The sequence below is a fragment of the Onychostruthus taczanowskii genome, unplaced genomic scaffold (assembly GCF_017590055.1).
Source record: "Onychostruthus taczanowskii isolate IOZ18803 unplaced genomic scaffold, ASM1759005v1 scaffold245, whole genome shotgun sequence".
Taxonomy (NCBI): domain Eukaryota; kingdom Metazoa; phylum Chordata; class Aves; order Passeriformes; family Passeridae; genus Onychostruthus; species Onychostruthus taczanowskii.
This window is the reverse complement of record NW_024499741.1, coordinates 42,002-67,012: the sequence shown is the minus strand read 5'-3', so window position 1 is coordinate 67,012 and position 25,011 is coordinate 42,002. Positions and strand designations below refer to the sequence as shown.

The 25,011-nt window shown below is 58.5% G+C and overlaps 1 protein-coding gene across 7 annotated transcripts in view; it reads left to right on the top strand.

Annotated features, from left to right (window-relative positions):
• The window catches only part of LRP1 (LDL receptor related protein 1), a 72,985-nt gene that overhangs the window by 9,817 nt on the left and 38,157 nt on the right, over positions 1 to 25,011 (top strand). For all 7 annotated transcript variants that reach the window (XM_041406164.1, XM_041406160.1, XM_041406163.1 and 4 more), the window contains exons 6-18: positions 15,090 to 15,252; positions 17,405 to 17,627; positions 18,969 to 19,158; positions 20,688 to 20,831; positions 20,975 to 21,211; positions 21,533 to 21,713; positions 21,823 to 22,045; positions 22,217 to 22,406; positions 22,708 to 22,833; positions 22,927 to 23,067; positions 23,329 to 23,454; positions 23,657 to 23,773; positions 23,892 to 23,972. In XM_041406164.1, the coding sequence (XP_041262098.1) occupies positions 15,090 to 15,252; positions 17,405 to 17,627; positions 18,969 to 19,158; positions 20,688 to 20,831; positions 20,975 to 21,211; positions 21,533 to 21,713; positions 21,823 to 22,045; positions 22,217 to 22,406; positions 22,708 to 22,833; positions 22,927 to 23,067; positions 23,329 to 23,454; positions 23,657 to 23,773; positions 23,892 to 23,972 (2,142 nt within the window). The remainder of the gene's footprint in view (positions 1 to 15,089; positions 15,253 to 17,404; positions 17,628 to 18,968; positions 19,159 to 20,687; positions 20,832 to 20,974; positions 21,212 to 21,532; positions 21,714 to 21,822; positions 22,046 to 22,216; positions 22,407 to 22,707; positions 22,834 to 22,926; positions 23,068 to 23,328; positions 23,455 to 23,656; positions 23,774 to 23,891; positions 23,973 to 25,011) is intronic.

The window sequence follows — 25,011 nt, the reverse complement described above, 5'->3', positions numbered from 1 at the left end:
GGTGTCATTCCCCCCAGGGATTTTGCCTCCTGAAACCGGGGAGGCTTCCAGGGGGGCCTGAAGCAAGAGGGATCCCCTTACCCCACCCACTGTGCAATGGCTCATCCAGCAAATTGGGATAGACAGATCTCTGCAAAGGACTGAAGGTCCTGGGTGGATCTCAGAGCTGAGAGGGATTCTCTGCAGAGGGCAGTGGGGTTTGAGCTGGGATCCTGGTGGTCCTGAGGATGCTGGGGGTCCTGGGGGTTCTGGGGGTCCTGAGGATCCTGGGGATCCTGGGGATCCTGGGGATCTCAGGGGTCCTGGGGGTCCTGAGGATCCTGGGGGCTCTGGGGGTCCTGGGGGTCCTGAGGATCCTGGGGATCCTGGGGGTTCTGGGGATCCTGAGGATCTCAGGGGTCCTGGGGGTCCTGAGGATCCTGGGGATCCTGGGGGTCCTGGGGATCCTGGAGGTCCTGGAGGTCCTGGAGGTCCTGGAGGTCCTGGAGGTCCTGGAGGTCCTGGAGGTCCTGGAGGTCCTGGAGGTCCTGGAGGTCCTGGAGGTCCTGGAGGTCCTGGAGGTCCTGGAGGTCCTGGAGGTCCTGGGGGTTCTGGAGGTCCTGGGGGTCCCGGGGGTTCTGGGGGTCCTGGGGATCCTGGAGATCCTGGGGGTCCTGGGGATCCTGGAGGTCCTGGGGTCTGTGTGTGGCTGGGCTGGGCAGGCTGTGGGCACTGCCGAGGGTGTGTGCACAGTTAATTTAAGCTCGCCCTGTGTATTTTTAGGGCAGGGTGTATTTTTAGGGAGAGGCCTCACCCTTTGCTCTCACAGGCGACTGATAGCGTGGAGTTGAGCAGAACAGGGCTCGGCTTCCCGCTCCCCTCCTGGGATTTAGGGGTGTCCCTGGGATTTTGGGGTGTTCCTGGGATTTAGGGGTCTCTTTAGGTGCCCCTCTCCCTCGGAGCAAGGCTGGCTCATCAGCACAAAGGAAGTGGAGGAGTGAATTCCCCCAGCACCGGGGGAACTGAGGTCGGGATGAGGAGATAATGCCACTCTCCTGCAGGACACTGGCGAGACCCGTGAATCCAATTAGTGGTTTCCCTCTTTATTTGCTTCTTTACGGCATTATCTGCTCCCAGCAGGAGTGGGGCCTCCCTGGTGCCTGCTGCTAATGGGGCTTGAGCTGGCATCTGATGGGGGGAGATTGATGCTGAGGGGCTGGAGAGCAGCAGCTCCAGCTGCCCGGGATGAGCCTGGCTCCCATGGCTCCCCTGCCTCCCTGTCCTGCTCCTGCGGAGATTACTGTCACTTGTGCTGTGGGAGATGTGTTAAATGAAGGCTGTTAACAGCCCTTGGCACGACCCGATGTCCTCGGAGCTTTGTTGTTCCCCTGGTCCTTACACTCCCAAAGCTTTTTGCTCTGGGCTTCCTGCAGCGCCTCCCCCTCGGCTCCCACCTCGCTGCCCGTGGATATTTGTCACAGGCACTGATTTTCTCACTTGATCTGAGCTGGCTGGTTCCCTACCCTCAGGTCTTTTTCCGGGGACACACTAAAAATCAGAGGCTGGTGAAGCCTTCCATCCATTTCTCTTACAAAAATCCCTGCTTTGTGTTGGAGCTGGATCATTTCTCTCCACCATCAGTCGGAGTGGGCTGGGGGGGGCTCTGGCCACCTCGGGGGGATGTGTGGGGCTTGGAACAGGTGGGATGATGTGGGGAGGGGTCCAGCCTGTCCCCATCTCCACAGGGACCTTGGAAGTGGCACTGTCCTGCCAGCCCTGGGTGTCCCTCAGCGCTCACCCCCATGATGAGGATGAGGCACAAGCCATGGCACGGGAAGGGCTCATCCTTCCTGCCAGCACTGAATTGTAACAAGGAGAGCTTGTCTTATCCTTCCTCCCATCCTGCTGTCCCTCTCCTCCTCTCCGTGTGACAATCCTGCAGTGTTCCTGGCCAGGAGGATCCTGGCAGGCTCAAGGACGGAGGCATGTGCCTGTGCCCAGGCTGCCCTGACCCCTTGGAGCACCAGGATGGCACAGGGGGGTTCACTCTGAACCCCCTGTCAGCCCTGAGCCCCTCTGGCATGGGGCAGGGGACAGCTGGGGACCTGCCCCTGCTCCCCTTGGACCCTCTGTGCTCCGTGGCAAGCCCTTGACCTCTGAGGACTTCGTGATCCCGTGGGTTTTCTCAACCAGATTCCAGCCTCCACGTGTTTGCCCAGACAATGTCCTTGTTTGTTTGGAGTTGGGCTTCCAAGGAATTTCAGAGCCAAACAGAGCACTCAAAAATAATAATTAAAATCTCTTGCTGGGCTCTCGTGCTGCTGCTTCTCGTGTCACGGCCGGAGCTCTCTGCTCCCCCAGCTCCCCCAGCTCTCCAGGCTTATCCTGCTGGCTTTGTCCCCCCATCCTGCTGGCTTTGTCCCCCATCCTGCTGGCCTTGTCCCCCCATCCTGGAGCTGTTTGTCAGGGATCACATCCTTGAGCAATCCTGGCCACGGACCCAGGGAGGGAAGCAGCTGTGCTGGGGGATTTGTGCCTCCTTCCATCAGATTCATGTCCCTGTCCCCTAGAGGTGACACCAGGAGGTGGGAACACCTCCCTAGAGCATGCAGAGAGGCCAGGACTGTCCTTAGGAGGCCACCTTTAGCTGGCAGCAGGCCAGGGCTGTGCTGGTCACCTCTGGGCCCCCACGCTGGCGTTGACAGCGGTGCTAAATCCCCGTCTCCGGTGCGCTGTGATCGGGTGACACTCGGCTCCCAGGGCAAGACTTTGCTTGGGCTGTGGAAAAATACTGGGGAACACGTGTCAGGAGCCAGAGCACTGGGCTTCTCCGTGGCTCTTGGGGTGGCTGCCCTCTCCCTGCCCCTCCCCTCCCCTTCCCGCGCTCTTTCAGTTTCTTTTTCCTCTTTTCCGTGGCTTTTTGCGTGGTCAGAACCGTCAGGATCTGGTCACCAGCTGAGCTGGGTGATGCCAGGGAATGCATTTGTTGTGCTGGCAGGTGCCTGGAGCTGGCACTGCCTCATCCCAGCTCTGGTGCTGCTCCTTCTCAGTCCCAGTGCCACTCTCCCAGTCCAGCACTGCTCTCCCAGTCCAGCACTGCTCTTCCAGTCCCAGCACTGCTCTCCCAGTCCCAGCACTGTTCCTTCCCAGTTCAGCCCTGTTCTCCCAGTCCAGTGCTGCTTCTTCCCAGTCCAGCCCTGTTCTCCCAGTCCAGCACTGCTCTCCCAGTCCCAGCACTGCTCTCCCAGTCCAGCCCTGCTCTCCCAGTCCCAGTGCCACTCTCCCAGTCCCAGCACTGCTCTCCCAGTCCCAGTGCCACTCTCCCAGTCTAGCACTGCTCTCCCAGTCCAGCACTGCTCTCCCAGTCCCAGTGCCACTCTCCCCAGTCCCAGTGCCACTCTCCCAGTCCAAGCACTGCTCTCCCAGTCCCAGCACTGCTCTCCCAGTCCAGCCCTGCTCTCCCAGTCCCAGCTCTGCTCTCGCAGTCCCAGCACTGCTCTCCCAGTCCCAGTGCCTCTCTCCCAGTCCAGCACCGCTCTCCCAGTCCAGCCCTGCTCTCCCAGTCCCAGCTCTGCTCTCGCAGTCCCAGCACTGCTCTCCCAGTCCCAGTGCCTCTCTCCCAGTCCAGCACCGCTCTCCCAGTCCAGCCCTGCTCTCCCAGTCCCAGCTCTGCTCTCGCAGTCCCAGCACTGCTCTCCCAGTCCCAGTGCCTCTCTCCCAGTCCAGCACCGCTCTCCCAGTCCAGCCCTGCTCTCCCAGTCCCAGCTCTGCTCTCGCAGTCCCAGCACTGCTCTCCCAGTCCCAGTGCCTCTCTCCCAGTCCAGCACCGCTCTCCCAGTCCAGCACTGCTCTCCCAGTCCCAGTGCCACTCTCCCAGTCCAGCACTGCTCCTTCCCAGTCCCAGCACTGCTCCTTCCCAGGTGGAGCAGGCAGCAATTCTGCAGCTCAGCAGGATCCATGCAGGGCTGCTGGGGAAGGACTGCAGAGGTGCCATGATTTATTATTTCTCAGTTTAAGCTTTGTTGTTTTCCTTTATAAAACAAGCCCCCGGGAAGGGGTTTGAAATATCAGGACATTTGATCCTGAGTGCATTATAAACCCTAAACACCAGCAATCTGGCCACCATTAAAATCCCTTCCTGGGCAGCATCAATCCCAAGCTGCCCAGCTCGGGGGGTGTTTTCATTGACTCCGTGTCACTGTCACTCGGAATGGCCTGTCCCCATGCCAGCAGGCAGAGGAGCTGTGGCTGCTGGGACAGATTGATTTCAGGGCCGTGTTGCTCTGCAGAGGAATCCAAGTACATTTCTTCCCCCACTTTGCATGGAAAGCTATTTTTCTTCCTTGCTGCCTCATCCTGGCCAAGAAAGAGGCTCCGATGTGAACTCACTTGGCAGGAGAGGGGGATGATTGGTAACTTCATCTCGTGGTTCCTTTCTGTTGGATTTTTTTTGGTTTTTTTAACTGTTTATGGCTGTTCTTGTTGCAGTGAGGAGGGAAAGTGGGAGCTGGGGGAGAGCAGGGGATGGGAGAGAAGGGGATAAATGGGAGTAGGGGATAAATGGGAACAGGGGATAAATGGGAGCAGGGGATAAATGGGAGCAAGGGATAAATGGGAGCAGGACATGGAGGGAAGAAGGGGATAGGGGAGAGAAGGGGATAAATGGGACCAGAGGATAAATGGGAGCAGGGGATAAATTGGAGCAAGGGATAAATGGGAGCAGGGGATAAATGGGAGCAGGACATGGAGGGGAGAAGGGGATAGGGAAGAGGAGGGGACTGGGGAGGGCAGGGGTTAGGGGAGAGCAGGGGATAAATGGGAGCAGGGGATGAATGGGACCAGGGGATAAATTGGACTAGGGGATAAATGGTAACAGGGGATAAACTGGAGCAAGGGAAAAATGAGATCAGGGGATATAATGGGAGCAGGACATGGAGGGGAGCAGGGGATAGGGGAGAGCAAGGACCAGGATGGATGGGAGCAGGGAATGGGATAGGTGGGAGAAGGGGATTGGGGAGAGCAGGGACCACAGGGGAAAGCAGGGATTGGGTGGGAGCAGAGGATGAAGGAAAGCAGGAGCTGGAGGGAGCAGGGGATGGGGGGAGCAGGGGATGGGGGGAGCAGGGGATTGGGGAACAGGGGATTGGGGAAACAGGGGATGGAGGGCACAGGGACTGGGGGCCATGTCTGGAGCCGTGCACTCACACCAGCTCATTGTGTGGCAGGGGACAACACCAAGATGGTGATTTTAATCAGTCTGTTAACGAAGATCTGGCACTCAGGACCCTGCTGTGGCTCTGCCCAGCACCTCTGGCTCCCCTTACCTGCTGTTTCCCCTCATAGGGAACAGAAATAAATCTCCCAAGGGACTGAGACCCCCCCCACAACCCTCCCCCAGGCTGTGGTGGCAGGGGTGAGTGGCATTCCCACAGCTTTTGCTGGAGACAAAAGGGTGACACGAATGTCCTGAGTCATCAGGATGCTCGTGCCCAGGGGTGGGTTTGATTTCACATGGACTGGAGCGTGTCTGTCCCAGCACACATCTGTGTGTCCCAGCACACATCTGTCTGTCCCAGCACACATCTGTCTGTCCATCCTGCACTGCCTCATGCCAGGCTCACTGCAGGAGCCCCTTGGGACCTTTCCTGCCCACGCTTGGCCCCATTTTTGCTTTCTCGTCCCCCCTCCCCCCAGATCACCCCAGTGACGGGTTCCCATCGAGCCTGTGTCTCTCTCCTCTCACCCAGAAGGAAGCCAAGTGCCCTGTCCCTCCCTCAGCCTCTGTGGAATATTTGTGCCCGTGGAATGGTCTCATTAAGGCAGAGTAATTAGCGGTCCCTTGGCTGCCCTCCACACCCGGAGCTCATTCCATTCCATCCCTGTTCCTGCTCTTCCCACCTCCGGTGCCTCAGCCAAGCTCTGCAGGGATGCTGCAGGGTTGAGCCAGGACATGGGCAGGAGTGAAAGTTTGGGGTGTCTCCAGCCTGGGGAGCTGGAGGTGGTGTCAGTGAGGGGCTGGAAAGATGCTGTGATCCCTGATTCCACTTCAGATGGAGCCATGGTGCTGCACTGGAGCAGAGCATGCCCTGAAGATGAGGCAAATTTGGGGAGTCCCCACCATGAGGAGCCGGAGGTGATGTCAGTGAGGGGCTGCAGAGGTGCCAGTGACTGCTTGCACATGGTTCCCCTTCAGATGCAGCCATGGTGCTGCACTGGAGCAGAGCATGGCCTGAAGAAGAGGCAAATTTGGGGTGTCCCCACCATGGGGAGCTGGAGATGGTGTCAATGAGGGGCTGGAGAGGTGCTGGTGATCCCTGATTCCACTTCAGATGCAGCCATGGTGCAGCACTGGAGCAGAGCATGCCCTGAAGAGGAGGCAAATTTGGGGTGCCCCCACCCCAGGGAGCTGGAGGTGATGTCAGTTGGGGTCTGGGGATCCCTTGGACATGGTTCCCCTTCAGATGGAGCCATGGTGCTGCACCAGAGCAGAACACAGCCTGAAGAGGAGGCAAATTTGGGGTGCCCCCCCCCCAGGGAGCTGGAGGTGATGTCCGTTGGGGTCTGGGGATCCCTTCGACATGGTTCCCCTTCAGATACAGCTATGGTGCTGCCCTGGAGCAGAGCATGCCCTGAAGAGGAGGCAAATTTGGGGTGCCCCCCCCCCAGGGAGCTGGAGGTGATGTCCGTTGGGGTCTGGGGATCCCTTCGACATGGTTCCCCTTCAGATACAGCTATGGTGCTGCCCTGGAGCAGAGCATGCCCTGAAGAGGAGGCAAATTTGGGGTGCCCCCCCCCCAGGGAGCTGGAGGTGATGTCAGTGAGAGGCTGGAGATCCCTTGGACATGGTTCCCCTTCAGTGGTGCTGCACTGGGGGTCCGAGGCACAGACAGCACATGGACTGGGGCTCCCAGTGCTCCCTGGCGAAGGGCAGTGCTCCAGCCTGTCCCCAGGCTGGGATGTCCCTCTGGGGGGGGGCTGCACAGCCCGTGTCACCCCCGAGGAACGTTTGGCTTGTGCAGGGCGGGCGTGAGTGCGCGCGGAGCCCCAGGGATCCATCCCAGCACCGACTCAGACATCCTGGCCGCGGGCCACCGCCTTCCACCCAGCGGTTCCTCCTCGCAGCGAAACATCTTAGCGCAGAGCGGGGGGTGAATTTATTTATTTTTGAGCCTGGTTTGCTGAGGCAACGAGGCTGACGTGACGGCTGTGGCCGTGTGTGGTGGTGGCAGCCGTCCCCTCCTGCCCTGCTCGGACACAAGGACTCGGCTGTTCCTGGGAGCAGGGGGGGCCGTGCCGGACCCTCGGGGGCACGGGGTGTCTGTCCAGCCGTCCGGCGCCCTTGGGGGGGGGGGCGAGTTTGTCTTTGTGCTCGTTCCTGTTAACATACTTCTAATTAAGGAAAATTGTCCCCAGGAGCAGTGTTTATCCACGGAGCGCGGTGCCGTCACAGAGACGGTCTTGTTCTCCCGCCGAGAGGATGCCTGTGGAGGGAAGAGACAGAAATTCCTCCAGATTATGGCATTATGTAAATGTATCAAACGGATCATTCCCTATAAAAAAAGGAAAGTAGGAAACCGACGTATTTCAGCAGCCCTGGGGACCGCATTCCTGACGAGCCTCCGTTCCCGCGCCGCCGCCGGCGTTTCTGAGCCGAAATATTCGGCGACTTTTCCAAGATGTTTTTCCGCCGAGGCCGCGTGCCGGTGGCTCCGGGCGCCCGGGGGGCTCGTGGGGCCACCCACCAGCCTGCCTGGGTTTCTCACTGGGTGGCAAGCTGGCCACGGCTCCTGCTTGCCCCGCGGGATGCAGTGTCCGCTGCTCTCCGTGGGATGAGGTGTGGATGGGCAGCTGTGATGTGAACGTGGCTCTCCTGAGGCTCTTGGGGTTTGTGTCAGGGCTGGTTGACCCTGGGGGAGCAAGAACCGGCTGTTTATAGGACTTTAATGTTCTTTATTTATTCTTTGTTGCTTTATTATTCGTTATTTAAAGGCAGGTGTTGGCAGTGGTGGTCGGTCCGTCTCTGTTCTCTGTCCTGTGTGCTGGGGCAAGGGGGAAAATGCTCCTCAGCAGAACAGGAACAAGGATTTGGTGTCGGAGTTCTGTGCCCAGGGATGTTTTTGGCTGCTTCAAGCAGAGCTGGGACCTCTCCTGCCCACCATCCCTGTCCTGCTCTCCTGGGAGTGCTCCCTTGAGGGGAAGTGGAAGTTCTCCCAGACTTAGAATCGTGGAATTATTAAGGTTGGAAAAGCCCTCTAAGACCCTCAAATCCAACCATTAAGCCAGCGCTGCCAGGTCATCGCTGAAACCTGTCCCCAAGTGCCACATCCAGATGATGTTTTTGGCTGCTTCAAGCAGAGCTGGGACCTCTCCTGCCCACCATCCCTGTCCTGCTCTCCTGGGAATGCTCCCTTGAGAGGTAGCTGGGAAGTGGAGGTTTTCCCAGACTTAGAATCATGGAATTATTAAGATTGGAAAAGCCCTCTAAGACCCCCGAGTTCAACCATTAACCCAGCGCTGCCAAGTCATTGCTAAAACCTGTCCCCAAGTGCCACATCCAGATGTTTCAGGAGGAATTTCTTCATGGAAAGTGCTGTCAGGCATTGGAAGGGGCTGCTTAGGGAGGTGGTGGGGTGCCCATGCCTGGGGGTGTCTGAGGAACAGCTGGATGTGGCACTCAGGGATCTGTCACAGCTTGGACTCGATGGTCCTGGAGGGTTTTTCCAACCTCAGGGATTCTGAAATTCAGGGATTTTTCGCCGTGTTTGTTCCTGAGCTTGTTGAACCTCTGTGGATACAGGGGGTTTCTCCTTTTCCTTGCTCAACTGTGCAGGAGCCTGGATGAGCTGCTGAGTGGCTGCGTCCCCCTCGCAGCTGTTTGAGGACTGTCGAAATCCCTGGTTTAATCCGAGGGAAGATTGTGTGTTTCCTTCCTCCTCCTGTCAGGCCACAATTGATGTGTTTGCAGACTGCACAGCAACTGATTCATGCAGAGCAAAGTTATGTGCTGGGTCAGCAAAGCTCCTTCCCCAAAAAACCCACAGCCCTGCAGTGCCTCACTGGGAGTGGGGTAAATTGGGTTAAGGGAGGGAGAAGCTCGGGCTGCAGCTCCAGTGGGAAATGTGGAGCTCCGTGACCCACTTGTGTCAAGGAGTTCTTTGAGTGGGACTGTCCCACCCGGAGCTCTGGGATCCCAGCAGAAGAAGGATGTGGCCAGAGGAGATGCTCTGAGGGTTGGAGCAGCTCTGCCGTGGCAGAGCTGGAGGTGTTCACCTGGAGCTGAGAAGGTTCCAGGGAAAGCTCAGAGCTTCTTCCAGTGACTGAAGAGGCTCCAGGAGAGCTGGGACAGGAGCCTGGAGTGACAGGACACAGGGAATGGCTTCCCACTCACACGGGGAGGGGTTAGGTGGGATTTTAGGAAGAAATTCCTGCCTGTGAGGGTAGGGAGGCTCTGGCACAGAGAAGCTGTGAGTGCCCCTGGATCCCTGCAAGTGTCCAAGGCCAGGTTGGATGTGGCTTGGAGCAACTTGAGATAGTGGAAGGCGCCTCAGGTGGGACTGGGATGATCTTTAAGATCCCTTTTGACCCAAACCATTCCGGGATTCTCTGAAAAGGGAAAATCCAAGCTCAGTGTGACACGCAGGGTTTTGCGGCAGGATCACTCGGGCCCTGGCGGGTGTGAAACCAGGAAACATCTGTGAGGGTGGGTTTTGGGGTTTGCTGAAGTTGCCAACCCGCCCGTGTTGAGCAACTTTAGTGAAGTTCCCTCATCCTCCATCCTCCCTCCATCTGCCCTCCCTGCTGGCAAGGCCACCTCCCCCCCGAGCGGGGCTGCTGGCCTGGACCCTGTCCCCGTCCCTGTGAGGTTTTTTTGGCTGCCTGTCCCAGGAAGAGCCTTGGAAAGCCGACATTCCCCGCTCTCTGCCCCCACCAGCTCAATTCCAAAGGCTCTCAAATAAATAAATCTTGGGAAACGAGCTCGGCGTGTCGCAATCGCCTGCAACGCCCCGCCGAGGTTGAGCAAGGAGGGGGATTGATTCCAGGATGGGAATTGGTGGGGAGAGGCGCCCGAGGGGGCCTCCGGGAGGGAGGGGGGTGGTCTCCACCCCTGGGATTCTCAAATCACCTACGACCCCTCCAGGGCACAGGGTCATCCCTGCTGGTCCCCTCAGGTGGGTCCAAAAGGTGTTTTTATGGTCATGGGTGGCCGTGGCACTGTCCCATTCTGAGGGGGGGATGTAGGGGGAGACTCTCCCCCTCTCCAAAAATTGAGAAGGAGGGGGGTTAAAGTTTCTGCAGGCCAACACCAGGGCTTAAAATAGATGTTTTCTAAATTAGCTTCCACCAAAAGTTCAAGAGGAAATCCAGGTTTAGCTGAGGCTACAAGAAAGAGCTGAAAATAATAATAATAATAACAATGATGATGATGATGATGAAAATAACAATGATGATGATAATAACAACAGCGGTAATAATAAAGAAATAAAAAGTGATTCCTACGAAGGAGAGGGGAGGATGGTGAGCGGGGAGAGAAGGAGCAAAGCTGGAAAACAAAAGCCTTTGAGGAGGGTAATGCTTTCCAGCTGCAAAAATAAAGCCTGGGAGAGGAGCAAGTGCTTGCGTCACCCCCAGCCCCCCGGCCCTGTGCTGCCCTGCTCGGAGCTGGGGCCTGTCTGGAGACCCCCAGCTGGACCAGGACCCTCTGCTCCCCCGGGCTGTGGCAGGATGGGTGTGAGGGGAGCGTGGGGCTGGAAGTCTGTGGCTTGTTTTGGCCATTTTCCCTTTGGATTCCTCTGAGTGTTGGGCTGGACGCAGCTCCAGCTCGGAGGGAGAGGCAGGAGAGCGACGGGAAAGGGGCTCTGCTGGTGGGACAGAGAGACAGAGGTGGTTGGACCCCCTCGAGGAGGAGAACCCGGGGGTCTGCAGCCGTGGGTGGGGGGCGAGGGCCCCTGAGCCGTTCTGCCAACGCTCCCCATCCGCCCCTGCTTGGATCGCTCCCCTGGTCCTGTGACTCTGACTCAGCCACGCAGGCGCCAGCCAAGACCTGCTTTTTTTGGGGAATTCTTGCACATCCCTTTGCTGAAGTGTTTCTCGCCCCGGCAGGGCCCTGCCGCCCCCTCCCCACGTCACAGGGGGGTTTGGGGGTGCTGGGTGGGGAGCAGGGGAGGGCGCTGGGTGCTGCTGGTGACTGCAGGACTGTGTCTCGGGGGCAGAACGTGACCCTTGCACCCCAATGTACATTTTTAGGTGGTTTTCATCCCAAACCCCTCTGGTTTGTGATGGGGTAGGGGGTCCTGGCTAGAGCAGGAGCCTCACGAGCCCCGTGCCAGCCCTGGCACGTTGGGAGCCCTGTTTGGGGTTGATGCTCATTCCTTGGCTCGGGCTGTTTCCACTTGTTTTTACGAGCTGCCTCTCGCCGGGTGGCGGCTGCGGGCGCCGCGGCCTCACCCTTCCGGAGGGGGGGTCACCGTCGGCATCAGCGTGTCCCCATCCCCGTCCCCAGTGGCCCACGAAGGGCTGGGTGAGCTGGCCTGGCTGACTCAGGGATGGGAGTTGGGGTTTGTGCACCCCAAACTCTCTGCGTGCTCATCCCGCGCTCTCCTGGCGGCGTGGATGGAGTCGGCGTCGCCGAGGAGAACCCCGGGACCGGGGTGGGGTGGGGGCATTGCAAAACCTCCTGGCTTGATTCGTGTTTTCCCTGCCGAGCTGCTGCGTTGGTTAATAATTCAGTGCTGTCTGGCCCTGCTCCACTGGGGCTGTCTGGGTCTCACTGACCTCGGGGTCCTGGGTCCTGGCGCTGCTGTGGCCCATCCCGGCTTCTCTGGGGCTGTCCAGGTCCTGCTGGCCTTGGGGTGCTGGGACTGGGGGTCACTGTGCCCCATCCCTGCCATTCCAGAGCTCTCTGAGTCCTGCTGACCTCTAAATGCTGGGACTGGGGGTCACTGTGCCCCATCCCTGCTGCTGCAGAGCTGTCCAGGTCCTGCTGGCCTTGAGGTGCTGGGACAGGGGGGTCACTGTGCCCCATCTCTGCCATTCCAGAGCTCTCTAGTCCTGCTGGCTTCGGGATGCTGGGACTGGGAGGCTGCTGTGGCCCATCCTTGATCCCCCAGGGCTGTCCAGGTCCTGCTGGCCTCAGGGTTCTGGGACTGGGGGGTCACTGTGCCCCATCCTTGCTCCTTCCTCCAGGGCTCTCTCAGTCCCTTTGACCTCTGGGTCCTTCTGACCAGGACTGCTGTGCCCCATCCCTACTTCTCTGGGGCTGTCCAAGTCCTGCTGGCCTAGGGATGCTGGGGCTGGGGATCATTGTGCCCCATCCCTGCTCCTTCTTCCAGGGCTCTCTGGCTCGCTCTGACCTCTGGGTCCTTCTGACCAGGACTGCTGTCCTCCATCCCTGCTCCTCCAGAACTATCCAGGTTCTGCTGCCCTTGGGATGCTGGGGCTGGGGGTCACTGTGCCCCATCCCTGCTCCTTCTTCCAGGGCTCTCTGGCTCCCTCTGACCTCTGGGTCCTTCTGTGTCCGTGCTGTGCCCCATCCCTGCTCCTCCAGAACTATCCAGGTTCTGCTGCCCTTGGGATGCTGGGGCTGGGGGTCACTGTGCCCCATCCCTGCTCTTCTTCCAGGGCTCTCTTGAGTCCTGCTGGCCTCTGGGTCCTTCTGTGTCCCTGCTGTGCTCCATCCCTGCTCCTGCAGGGCTGTCCAGGTTCTGCTGGCCTTGGGATGCTGGGGCTGGGGGTCACTGTGCCCCATCCCTGCTCCTCCAGAACTATCCAGGTCCTGCTGGCCTTGGGATGCTGGAGCTGGGGGTCAATGTGCCCCATCCCTGCTCCTTCCTCCAGGGCTCTCTGGCTCCCTCTGACCTCTGGGTCCTTCTGTGTCCCTGCTGTGCCCCATCCCTGCTCCGCCCTGTCCGTGCTGGCTGTGGTGCTGCAGTGATGGGGATGCAGGGTCTGGGGGGGCATTCATCCAAAGGACAGCTCTCCAAAACCCTTGTGATCTCTGGGAGCCGCAGCCCCTCAGCCTGGCCCCTGGCCTGGCAGGCTCAGGAGGGGCTGAGCAGTGCCCCGGTGGCCAGGCAGGAATTCGGGCACGTTGGGTTGATCCGATTTAACAGGATTTTTCACTGCTTTAATTAAATGCTCACACGCTGCGTGCCAGGTGCTGTCTCTCACCTGCCCCAGGCCCCGGGGTGTCCCTGCAGCTCTGGATTAGCTCTGCTCCCACCTTGCCCAGCGGGATCTGCCCTTGGCCCCCCTCGCTGCCACGTGTCCCATCCCTGTGCTGCTGTTGGAGCCCCTTCCCTGCTGCCCACTCCCTTCTCCAGCAGCCACTGTGCTGAGCTCCCCCTGCCCCGCTGCTGTTCCTGCAGGGTGAATTCCCAGTGTTCCTGTGGGATAAACTCCCAGTATTCCTGCAGGATGAATTTTCAGTGCTTCTGCAGGGATGAATTCCCAGGGTGAATTCTCAGTGTTTCTGCAGGGTGAATTCCCAGTGTTTCTGCAGGGTGAATTCCCAGCGTCTCTGAGGGATGAATTCCCAGTGTTCCTGCAGGATGAATTCCCAGTGTTTCTGCAGGGGGAATTCCCAGCGTCTCTGAGGGATGAATTCCCAGAGTGAATTCTCAGTGTTTCTGCAGGGGGAATTCCCAGCGTCTCTGAGGGATGAATTCCCAGAGTGAATTCTCAGTGTTTCTGCAGGGTGAATTCCCAATATTCCTGTGGGATAAATTCCTAGTGCTTCTGCAGGATGAATTCCCAGTGCCTCTGAGGAGTGAATTCCCAGTGTTCCTGCAGGATGAATTCCCAGTGTTTCTGAGGAATTAATTCCCAGTATTCCTGCAGGGTGAATTCCCAGTGTTCCTGCAGGGTGAATTCCCAGTGTTCCTGCAGGGTGAATTCCCAATATTCCTGCAGGATGAATTCCCAGTGTTTCTGAGGGATGAATTCCCAGGGTGAATTCCCAATATTCCTGCAGGGTGAATTCCCAATATTCCTGCAGGGTGAATTCCCAATATTCCTGCAGGGTGAATTCCCAATATTCCTGCAGGGTGAATTCCCAATATTCCTGCAGGGTGAATTCCCAATATTCCTGCAGGGTGAATTCCCAATATTCCTGCAGGGTGCTCTCCTGGCTGTGTGTGATGTCCCTGGCTTGTCTGGGGGCAGCAGGTCACCCTGGGGAGCAGAGGATGGCTTGCCATGGGTGCTGTAGGTGCCCTGTGGGTGCCGTGGGTGCTGTGGGTGCCCTGTGGGAGCCCTGTGGGTGCTGTGGGTGCCCTGTGGGTGCTGTGGGTGCCCTGTGGATGCCCTGTGGATGCTGTGGGTGCCCTGTGGGTGCCATGAGTGCCCTGTAGATGCCCTGTGGGTACCCTGTGGGTGCTGTGGGAGCCCTGTGTGTGCCCTGTGGGAGCCCTGTCGGTGCCGTGGGTGCCCTGTGGGAGCCCTGTCGGTGCCATGGGTGCTGTGGGTGCTGTGGGTGCCCTGTGGGTGCCCTGTGGGTGCTGTGGATGCCCTGTGGGTACTGTGGGTGCCATGAGTGCCCTATGGATGCCCTGTCGGTGCCGTGGGTGCCCTGTGGATGCCCTGTGGATGCTGTGGGTGCCCTGTGGGTGCTGTGGGTAGTGTGGGTGCTGTGGGTGCCCTGTGGGAGCCCTGTGGGTGCTGTGGGAGCCCTGTGGGTGCTCTGGGTGCCCTGTGGATGCCCCGTGGGTGCCCTGTGTCTCCACGCTGGGTGCCCTGTGGGTGCTGTGGGTGCCCTGTGGATGCCCTGTGGATGCTGTGGGTGCCCTGTGGGTGCTGTGGGTGCCCTGTGGATGCCCTGTGGATGCTGTGGGTGCCCTGTGGATGCCCTGTGGATGCTGTGGGCACCCTGTGGGTGCTCTGGGTGCCCTGTGGATGCCCCGTGGGTGCCCTGTGGGTGCCCTGTGGGTGCCCTGTGGGTGCTGTGGGTGCCCTGTGTCTCCATGGAGGGTGACCAGAGCAGATCCTTGGTAGGGCTGCAGGTCCCAGTGCATTCGTGGCTCATTCCTCAGCTGTGCTGCTGTTTGTCACCCTGGGGGGCTCCTGGCTCTGTCCCCCCCCGCCTGACCCCCCCTTCGCTCCCTCTCCTGGCCCAGACGTGGAGCAGATGGCCATCGACTGGCTCACGGGCAACTTCTACTTCGTGGATGACATCGATGACAGGATCTTTGTGTGCAACAAGAACGGGGACACCTGTGTCACCCTGCTGGACCTGGAGCTGTACAATCCCAAGGGGATCGCGCTGGACCCAGCCATGGGGTGAGTCCTGGGAATTCGCCACCCTTGGGGACAATTGGCAAGGGTGGCCTGTCCCTCTGGGTTGAGGGGGGGGGTTCCTGTACCCTCTGTGAGCCCTCCCTGCAGGGACACTGCCCACCCAGCAGCTGTGCAGGGCTGTGGGACACACCTGGCCCGGATCAGGAGAAGCTGCTGCTTGCAGCTCGTGACACACAGCCTGGTCACAGCTTTGCCCCAAACCCACCAAAAACGACCCTAAAACCCCCCAAATGACCTCAAATCCCCCAAAAACAACCCTAAAACCCCAAAAATGACCTCAAATCCACCAAAAACTACCTTTAAACCCCCAAAATGGCCCCAAATCCCCACAAAAACCACCCTAAAACCCCCAAAATGGCCCCAAATCCCCACAAAAACGACCCTAAAACCCCCCAAAATGGCCCCAAATCCACAAAAAATGACCCTAAAACCCACAAAATGGCCCCAAATCCACAAAAAATGACCCTAAAACCCACAAAATGGCCCCAAATCCACAAAAAATGACCCTAAAGCCCCCCAAAATGGCCCCAAATCCACCAAAAATGACTGTAAAACACCCAAAATGACCACAAATCCACCAAAAACGACCCTAAAACCCCCAAAATGGCCCCAAATCACACAAAAACTACTCTAAAATCCCCAAAATGGCCCCAAATCCCCCCAGAACTACCCCAAACTCCCAAAACAGCCCCAAATCCCCCCAAAACAACCCTAAAACCCCCAAAATTACCTCAAACCCCCCCAAAACGACCGTAAAACCCCCAAAATGACCCCAAATCCCCCAAAACCTACCTTAAAACTCCCAAAGTAGCCCCAAATCCCCACAAAAATGACCCTAAAACCCCCCAAAACGGCCCCAAATACCCCAAAAACGACCCTAAACCCCCCAAAATGGTCCCAAATCCCCCCAAAACTACCCTACAACCCCCAAAGTAGCCCCAAATCCACCAAAAATGACCTTAAAACCCTCAAAACAGCCCCAAATCCCCCAAAAAAGACCCTATAACCCCCCAAGCGGCCCCAAATCCCCCAAAAACTGCCCTAAAACCCCCAAAATGGCCCCAAATCTCCCCAAAACTACCCCAAACCCCCAAAATGGCCTCCAGATGACCCAAAATGTCCCTAAAATTCCTCCAGTTGTCCCCAACTCCCCCCAAATGTCCCCAAGTGTCCCCAAAATCCCTCAAATGTCCCTAAAATAACCCAGAAAACCCCAAAATGGCCCCAAAAGGACCGGAAAAGCCCCAAAATGTCCCTAAAACTCCTCCTATTGTCCCCAAATATCTCCCCAACCCCCCAGAACCCCACAAAATGTCCCCAACCCACCAAATGTCCCTAAATGTCCTCAAAATGTACCCAAAATGACCCCAAAATGTCCCCAGATGACCCCAAATGTCCCCGAAATCCCCAAAAATTGTCCGCAGGGGGGTCCCAAGGCCGCCTGCCCCCGGTTTTGTGGCACTTAGAGCCTCTCCCCTCCCTCCCCACAGTGCCACCTCCTCAATGTCCCTTTGTCCCCAGCCCGAGTGGCTCCGTGCACAGCCAGGGCAGCTCCCTGGTGCCTGTGTGTCCTGGCACTGCCTTCTGCACAGCTTTGAGGGTGACGATGCCAGGATTCTGAATCATGGGAGCAGCTCAGGGCACCCCTGGCAGCTGCCAGCCCCACGGCGGGCAGAGCAGAGTAACCACCAAAGAGGGAAAATTCCCCTCCTTGCCAGCTGCTTTTCTGGTGGGCACTTCCCTCCTGGCTCTCACGGAAAAAGCTGGTGTTGCTGAGCAGAAAATCAGGATTGTTTCGTATAAACAAACAAATATCTCAGGGAATCCTGGAGGGAGACTCCAGGCTCGAGCAGGGCTGTGCAGACAAGCCCCTCAGGTGACTGAGTTAAGTCCCCTGGGCTCTGTGGTGGCAGTGCTGATCTCTGGCTCTGCTGTGCTGTGCTGGGAGTTGCCACCACAAGCAGCCACCTCAGCTTGTGTTTTCACCTGTACAACCCCACGTGTGGGCTCCTCTTCCAGTGACACCAGCACATCTGACTCTCCCAGGAGCTCTGTGGGCATCCCCACGTCCACATCCTCCCTCTCCCAAAACTCATCCTGGCTCTGAGCTCCCTGCTCTGCTCTTCTCTCGCAGCAAGGTGTTCTTCACCGACTACGGGCAGATCCCCAAGGTGGAGCGCTGCGACATGGACGGGCAGAACCGCACCAAGCTGGTGGACAGCAAGATTGTCTTCCCACACGGCATCACCCTGGACCTGGTGAACCGCCTGGTCTACTGGGCTGATGCCTACCTGGACTACATCGAGGTGGTGGACTACGAGGGCAAGAACAGGCACACCATCATCCAGGGCATCCTGGTGAGGGGGTGTGGGGGACAGGGGTCCGAGCTCGGTGTCCTGGGTGCCACTGCTCTGCTGGTGGGACTTTAGAGGTCCAGCAAAGTGAGCACTGAGCGTGGTCCTGACAAGGATGAGCTTGATGGGCAAGACCACAGTGCTGGTCAGTGATGGGTGACAGCCATTGGGTGGGATCAGGGGTTTGGGTGTCCTGGAGCCCGGCTCTCTCAACTCCTAAATCCTCTGTGACTCTCAGTTCCTAAATCCCTTGTGGCTCTCAATTCCTAAATCCTCTGTGGCTCTCAACTCCTAAATCCCTTGTGGCTCTCACAACTCCAAAATCCCTTGTGTCTCTCACAACTCCTAAATCCTCTGTGGCTCTCTCAATTCCTAAATCCTCTGTAGATCTCACAACTCCTAAATCCTCTGTGGCTCTCAACTCCTAAATCACTTGTGGCTCTCAACTCCTGAATCACTCGTGGCTCTCAATTCCTAAATCATTTGTGGCTCTCACAACTCCAAAATCCCTTGTGGCTCTCACAACTCCTGAATCCCCTGTGACTCTCAGTTCCTAAATCCCCTGTGGCTCTCAACTCCAAAATCCCTTGTGGCTCTCAACTCCTAAATCCCCTGTGGCCCTCACAACTCCTAAATCCCTTGTGGCTCTCAACTCCTAAATCCGTTGTGTCTCTCACAACTCCTAAATCCCTTGTGTCTCTCACAACTCCTAAATCCCTTGTGGCTCTCAACTCCTAAATCCCCTGTGGCTCTCAGTTCCTAAATCCCTTGTGGCCCTCACAACTCCAAAATCACTTGTGGCCCTCACAACTCCTAAATCCCCTGTGACTCTCAGTTCCTAAATCCCTTGTGGCTCTCAACTCCTAAATCCCCTGTGGCCCTCACAACTCCTAAATCCCTTGTGGCTCTCACAACTCCAAAATCCCTTGTGTCTCTCACAACTCCTAAATCCTCTGTGGCTCTCTCAATTCCTAAATCCTCTGTAGATCTCACAACTCCTAGATCCTCTGTGGCTCTCAACTCCTAAATCACTTGTGGCTCTCAACTCCTGAATCACTCGTGGCTCTCAATTCCTAAATCCCTTGTGGCTCTCACAACTCCTGAATCCCCTGTGACTCTCAGTTCCTAAATCCCTTGTGGCTCTCAACTCCTGAATCACTCGTGGCTCTCAATTCCTAAATCCTCTGTAGATCTCACAACTCCTAGATCCTCTGTGGCTCTCAACTCCTAAATCCCTTGTGGCCCTCACAACTCCTACATCCTCTGTGGCTCTCTCAACTCCAAAATCCCCTGTGTCTCTCACAACTCCTAAATCCCTTGTGCCCCTCACCTGGTGCCTTCCAGATCGAACACCTGTACGGGCTGACTGTTTTTGAGAACTACCTGTACGCCACCAACTCGGACAACGCCAACGCGCAGCAGAAAACCAGCGTCATCCGCGTCAACCGCTTCAACAGCACCGAGTACCAGGTGGTGACACGGGTGGACAAGGGTGGAGCGCTGCACATCTACCACCAGCGCCGCCAGCCCACAGGTGGGACCCTCACTTTGGAGTTACAGCTCCCTGGTTCCTCAGCAAGGGGCTTGGGTGGGATTTCAGGAGGAATTTTTTTCCCGTGGGAAGGGTGGTCAGGTGTTGGAAGTTTCCGTTGCTGGAGGTGTCCAAGGATTGAGTGGATGTGGTGCGGTTGGTTGGGGTTGACATGGTGGGGATTGGTCACAGGTTGGGCTCTCTCTTGGAGGTCTTTTCTGACCTCAGGGATTCTGGGATTCCTGCTCCCCAGGGCTGCTGAACATCCTGGGGTGCCCCCTTTTTTCTGCTAGCACTTTGTCTCTTCCTGTGAGAGCTGCACCACGTGGATCGTGGAGAGTACAGAGATGTGGGAGCAAATGTGACATCTTAAAATATTAATGGTCCCTCTTACTCTCTGTCCCCACTGCCAGCACGTTCACCCTGGTGCTCCCAAGCGCTGAGGGAATTCCAAGGAGCTGAAAGCCTCCAGTGCTGCTCCAACCCCTCCCTGCATCCATCCCTGCCTGCTCCACCCCCAGCACCTTCCTGCAGTTAATCAATTTACTCCTTATAAATCCTCTTAGTGTCTGCAGCCTGCTTGGCATTTTCCAGCATATAAAATTAATCAGGAGATTTCGGAGCGGGGAAGGAGTGTGATTAAGGGGCTCTCCGGGTGGTGCTGGCTGTCCCTGCTCCCAGGGCTTGTCATGCAGGTGCAGCAGGATGGGGCAGTGTGGCCATGTGGCTGTGGTGGTGTGCTGGGACATGCTGGCTTCTCCCCAGGGATCCTTCCCATGGGAAAGTCCTTTCCCATCTCTGTGCTGTGCTCAGCCCTTCCCTGACCGGCTGGGAGCTCCTGGGAGGAATGAGCCCCCTTACAGCCCAGGGAGGACCCATGAGAACATCCCCATGTCCCTGTGGTTGCAGTCCTGTGCTCCCTGTCCCCCCCATGCTCCCTGTCCCCTCCATGTTCCCTGTCCCCTCCATGTTCCCTGTCCCCCCGTGTCTCTGTCCCCACCGTGTCCCTGTCCCTGCTGTGTCCCTGTCCCCCCATGTGCTCCCTGTCCCCCTTGTGTCCCTGTCCCCCTCATGCTCCCCCCTGTGTCTCTGTCCCCGCTGTGTCCTTGTCTCCCCTGTGTCTCTGTCCCCACCATGATCCCTGTCCCCACCATGATCCCTGTCCCCGCTGTGTCCCTGTCCCCCCCAGTGTCTCTGTCCCCCCTGTGTCTCTGTCCCCCTTGTGCTCCATGTCCCCCCATGCTCCCTGTCCCACCATGTGCTCCCTGTCCCCCCTGTGTCCCTGTCCCCCCCATGATCCCCGCTGTGTTTCTGTCCCCACTGTGCTTCCTGTCCCCTATGTGCTCCCGGTCCCCCCTGTGTCTCTGTCCCCCTGTGTCCCTTTCCCCCCACGGTGCTCCCTATCCCCCTATGCTCCCTGTCCCCCTCGTGCTCCCTGTCCCCCCTGTGTCCCTGTCCCCAGTGTGTCCCTGTCCCCCCTGTGTCCCTGTCCCCAGTGTCCCCAGCAGCTGCAGCCCCTCTCTGTGTTGCAGTGCGGAGCCACGCCTGCGAGCCGGATCAGTTTGGGAAGCCGGGCGGCTGCTCGGACATCTGCCTGCTGGGGAACAGCCACAAGAGCCGGACCTGCCGCTGCCGCTCCGGGTTCAGCCTGGGCAGCGACGGGAAATCCTGCAAAAGTGAGTGCTGGGGGAACCTGGCGGGCGAGGGGCTGGAACCACGGGCTCTGTGTTCTCTGCTGTGACCCCACAACAGCCCCAGTGCCACCCCCATGGCACTGCCCCGGCCCTGCTGGTGGCCACGGCTGTCCCTGTCTCTCCAGAACCTGAGCACGAGCTGTTCCTGGTGTATGGGAAGGGACGTCCTGGCATCATCCGTGGCATGGACATGGGTGCCAAGGTGCCGGATGAGCACATGATCCCCATTGAGAACCTCATGAACCCCCGGGCTCTGGACTTCCACGCCGAGACCGGCTTCATCTACTTTGCTGACACCACCAGCTACCTCATCGGGCGCCAGAAGATTGATGGCACGGAGAGGGAGACCATCCTGAAGGACGGTGCGTGGCCGAGGACCTGGCCTTGCGGGAAGGATAATACAATTACACCTGTCTGAGATACAAGGAGCTTAATGCCAGAATATTCAAACATCTGTTAGCTCAGGGTGATCCCACCTGACGTTTCTATGGTCCAAATTCTCAGTATATTTAGCATTTCGTAAAATTTGCTCTGTTCAAAGAGCAGCTCTATTAGACCTTCCTGTGGGGTGGGTGTCCATCATCCCCCTCAGTTTGGGGTCAGGATCGTGCACCTTTGGGGACGTTGCTTCCACTTTTCACCTCCTGGCTGGTGACGAACCCACTCTTGCTTTTCCCCCAAAGGCATCCACAATGTGGAGGGGATCGCTGTGGACTGGATGGGGAACAACCTGTACTGGACAGATGATGGCCCCAAGAAGACCATCAGCGTGGCACGGCTGGAAAAGGCCGCCCAGACGCGGAAGACGCTGATCGAGGGGAAGATGACGCACCCCCGCGCCATCGTGGTGGACCCCCTGAATGGGTGAGGTGCTTGGGTGGGCAGGGTTGTCTGCTGGAGCCACGGGGATGTGGTTGGGTCTTGTCACAAGCTGTGGTGGCCAGGCCAGGGCTCAGCTTAATGTCTGTGGCAGGTGGATGTACTGGACGGACTGGGAGGAGGATCCCAAGGACAGCAAGAGGGGCAAGATCGAGAGGGCCTGGATGGATGGTTCCAACCGCAACATCTTCATCACCTCCAAGACCGTCCTGTGGCCCAACGGGCTGAGCCTGGACATCCCAGCCAAGATCCTCTACTGGGTGGATGCTTTCTACGACCGCATCGAGATGGTTTATCTCAACGGCACCGAGAGGAAGGCGAGTGGGGGTCCCGTGGGTGTGGGACACTGATCACCCACAGCACTGGGGCAGCTGAGCTGTGAGCTCCTGCTCTCCCTTTCCATCACGCTGTCCCTGTCTGTGTCCCTGTCCCTGTCCCTGAGTGCCCATCCCAGCTAACAGAGCCTCTCCTCCTCCCCGCACCCGCAGATCGTGTATGAGGGCCCGGAGCTGAACCACGCTTTTGGGCTGTGCCACTACAGCAACTTTCTGTTCTGGACTGAGTACCGCAGCGGCAGCATCTACCGGCTGGACCAGGCCTCCAAGGCCGTGAGCCTGCTGCGCAACGAGCGCCCGCCCATCTTCGAGATCCGCATGTACGACGCGCAGCAGCAGCAAGGTGCGGGGGCACGAGGGGCTGGGGGGCGAGCCGGAGCTTGCCCCCGCCTCTTTTTGTGTGTCTCTATGCTCCTTGGTTTTCTTTCCTGTTGTTTGTGACCTGCCCTTCCAGCCTTCCCTTTTTTTCCCACGCTAATTCCATCAGGTTCTGCGTCCCCTGAGGGGTCCCCATGGCCTCACCTGGGGTTTCCAGCTGGCTGCTGTTGAGGAGTCCAGGGGGCTGGGGGCTCCCAGCACCCTCGTGGGTCTGCAGGGGTCCCTGGGCACTAAGGTGCCATCTCCTCACACCTTTGCCTCCACAGTGGGCTCCAACAAATGCCGTGTCAACAACGGGGGCTGCAGCAGCCTGTGCCTGGCCACCCCCCGGGGCCGCCAGTGCGCCTGTGCTGAGGACCAGATCCTGGGGCCGGACTCTGTCACCTGCCAGGGTAGGCTGGGACCCTCGTGGGGACTCTCTTTCCCTGTGGAAAGCTGCACTTGGTCACCTGGTTAAAACCCTGCCTGTGCTTTCCCCTTGGCAGCCAATCCATCCTACATCCCCCCGCCGCAGTGCCAGCCCGGGGAGTTCGCCTGCAAGAACAACCGCTGCATCCAGGAGCGCTGGAAATGCGACGGGGACAACGACTGCCTGGACAACAGCGACGAAGCCCCCGAGCTCTGCCGTGCGTGACCCCTCCTGCGCGGTGGGATTTGGGCTAAGGCCCCCCCCAGATGTGGAGGCAGTGGTTGGGGAAGGGTCGGGTAGCCAGAACCACTCTGTCCCCTCCCCAGCTCGAGGAGAGGAGGAGGTATAGGAAGAAAATGTTGGTGGAGATTCTGATGCCGAGTTTGAGGCTCCAGCCCTTTTCTGTCCCGGTTTTTCTCTTTGTTGGAGGGATGGGGTGGGATGAGGAGCAGGTTCTGAGTGTGGTTTCCCCCCGCAGACCAGCACACCTGCCCTTCAGACCGCTTCAAGTGCAAGAACAACCGCTGCATCCCCAACCGCTGGCTCTGTGACGGGGACAACGACTGTGGCAACAATGAGGACGAGTCCAACTCCACCTGCTCAGGTGAGGACCCTGCCTTGTCCTCAGGGAGTCTCAACAGAGCCCGTGCTGAGCCACAGCCTGAGGTTTTGCAGTCTCACGTGTGCCCACACCTTGGCTTTGCACCTGGGCCTTTGAACCTGAGCCCAGGGGGTTGTTCCCCACCTTCCCCTGGCAAAACTTGGTACCGTGGGCCATTAACACTCCATCTGTCCCTCCTGGCCAGCCCGGACCTGCTCCCCCAGCCAGTTCTCCTGCACCAGCGGCCGCTGCATCCCCATCTCCTGGACGTGTGACCTGGATGATGACTGCGGGGACGGCTCTGACGAGTCTGCCTCGTGTGGTGAGCTGGGACTGGGAGCACTGGGGGCGCTCCCTGGGGCTCGGAGGGTTGGGGTGCACATGAGGTGTCCCCTGATGTGTGCTGAGGTGTGTTGATGGTGCCTCTCCCTCCTCTGCAGCCTACCCGACCTGCTTCCCCCTGACACAGTTCACCTGCAACAACGGGCGCTGCATCAACATCAACTGGCGCTGTGACAACGGTGAGGACCCGGCCCCGGGCTGCTCCCGAGGGGATGGCGAGACCAGAGTGGGGGTGCAGCCTGGCAGGGACCCCATTTTGGCAATTTGAGCCAGTTCTCACCATGTGCTGAAGAGGGCAGAGCCCAGGCCCCAAGGGGAGCAGGCGTGAGCCAAAGCTGAGCCCATCCTGCAGCCCCCAGCCCCGTATTTCCCTTGGCTGTGCTGGGACAGGGAGACCTGCAGGAATAACCTGGCAGGGATTGTTCCAGACCTTGGCATCCTTTGCAAGGTTTCCAAAACCCTGCCCTGGTGCTGGAACAAAGTGTGACATGGCCAGAGCTGCTGGTGGCACTGAGCCAGGTCCTGCAGCCCCAGGAAAGGCAGGAGAGCTCTCCCAGCCAGCTCCCATCTGCCCTTGGATCTTTCCAGGGCCAGGCCTGGGACAGAGGATTTGCCCCACGGTTGATTTCCTTTCCCACAAGTTTATATCAATCTTTGAGCCGCTCTGCCTTGTTGGGGATCATTAACATCTTCAGAGCAGGCAAGACACTGGTGCCTGGCTGTGGGTGCAGGACTTTTCCTGGAGTCTCCCTGAGCTCCCTTGGATGCCAAGGGATGGTCCCTTCTCCTGGCATCCCCCACTGTGGCAGCCAGGCCATGGCGTGGAGCCCCTCGTGCAGCCCTGAGGTGCCCGGGGCTGGAGCTGCAGCACCACGAGGGTACCCCCACCCTGGCTGCCCCCCACTCCCCCAGCACCCTCTGCTGCTTCTGGTCTCGCCTCCCAGGCTGCCCGGTGCCTCTGTGTGTCCGTGTCCTTGTCCCAGTGTCTCTGTGCCACCCGCTGTGTTTGTCACTGTGCTGTGTTGTGTTTGTCACCGTGCCCACGCTCCTGTCTGGTGGTTCTGTGTTTCAGAAAAAGATTGTGGGGATGGCTCTGACGAAAAGAACTGTCCAAAGCCTACCGGTTAGTGCATAGATCAACATGCACCAGACACCCACCTGGCCCCCAAGCCCCCAGACCTGCCCCCTCCAGGGGGCTCTGAGCCCCAGGGGCTGCTG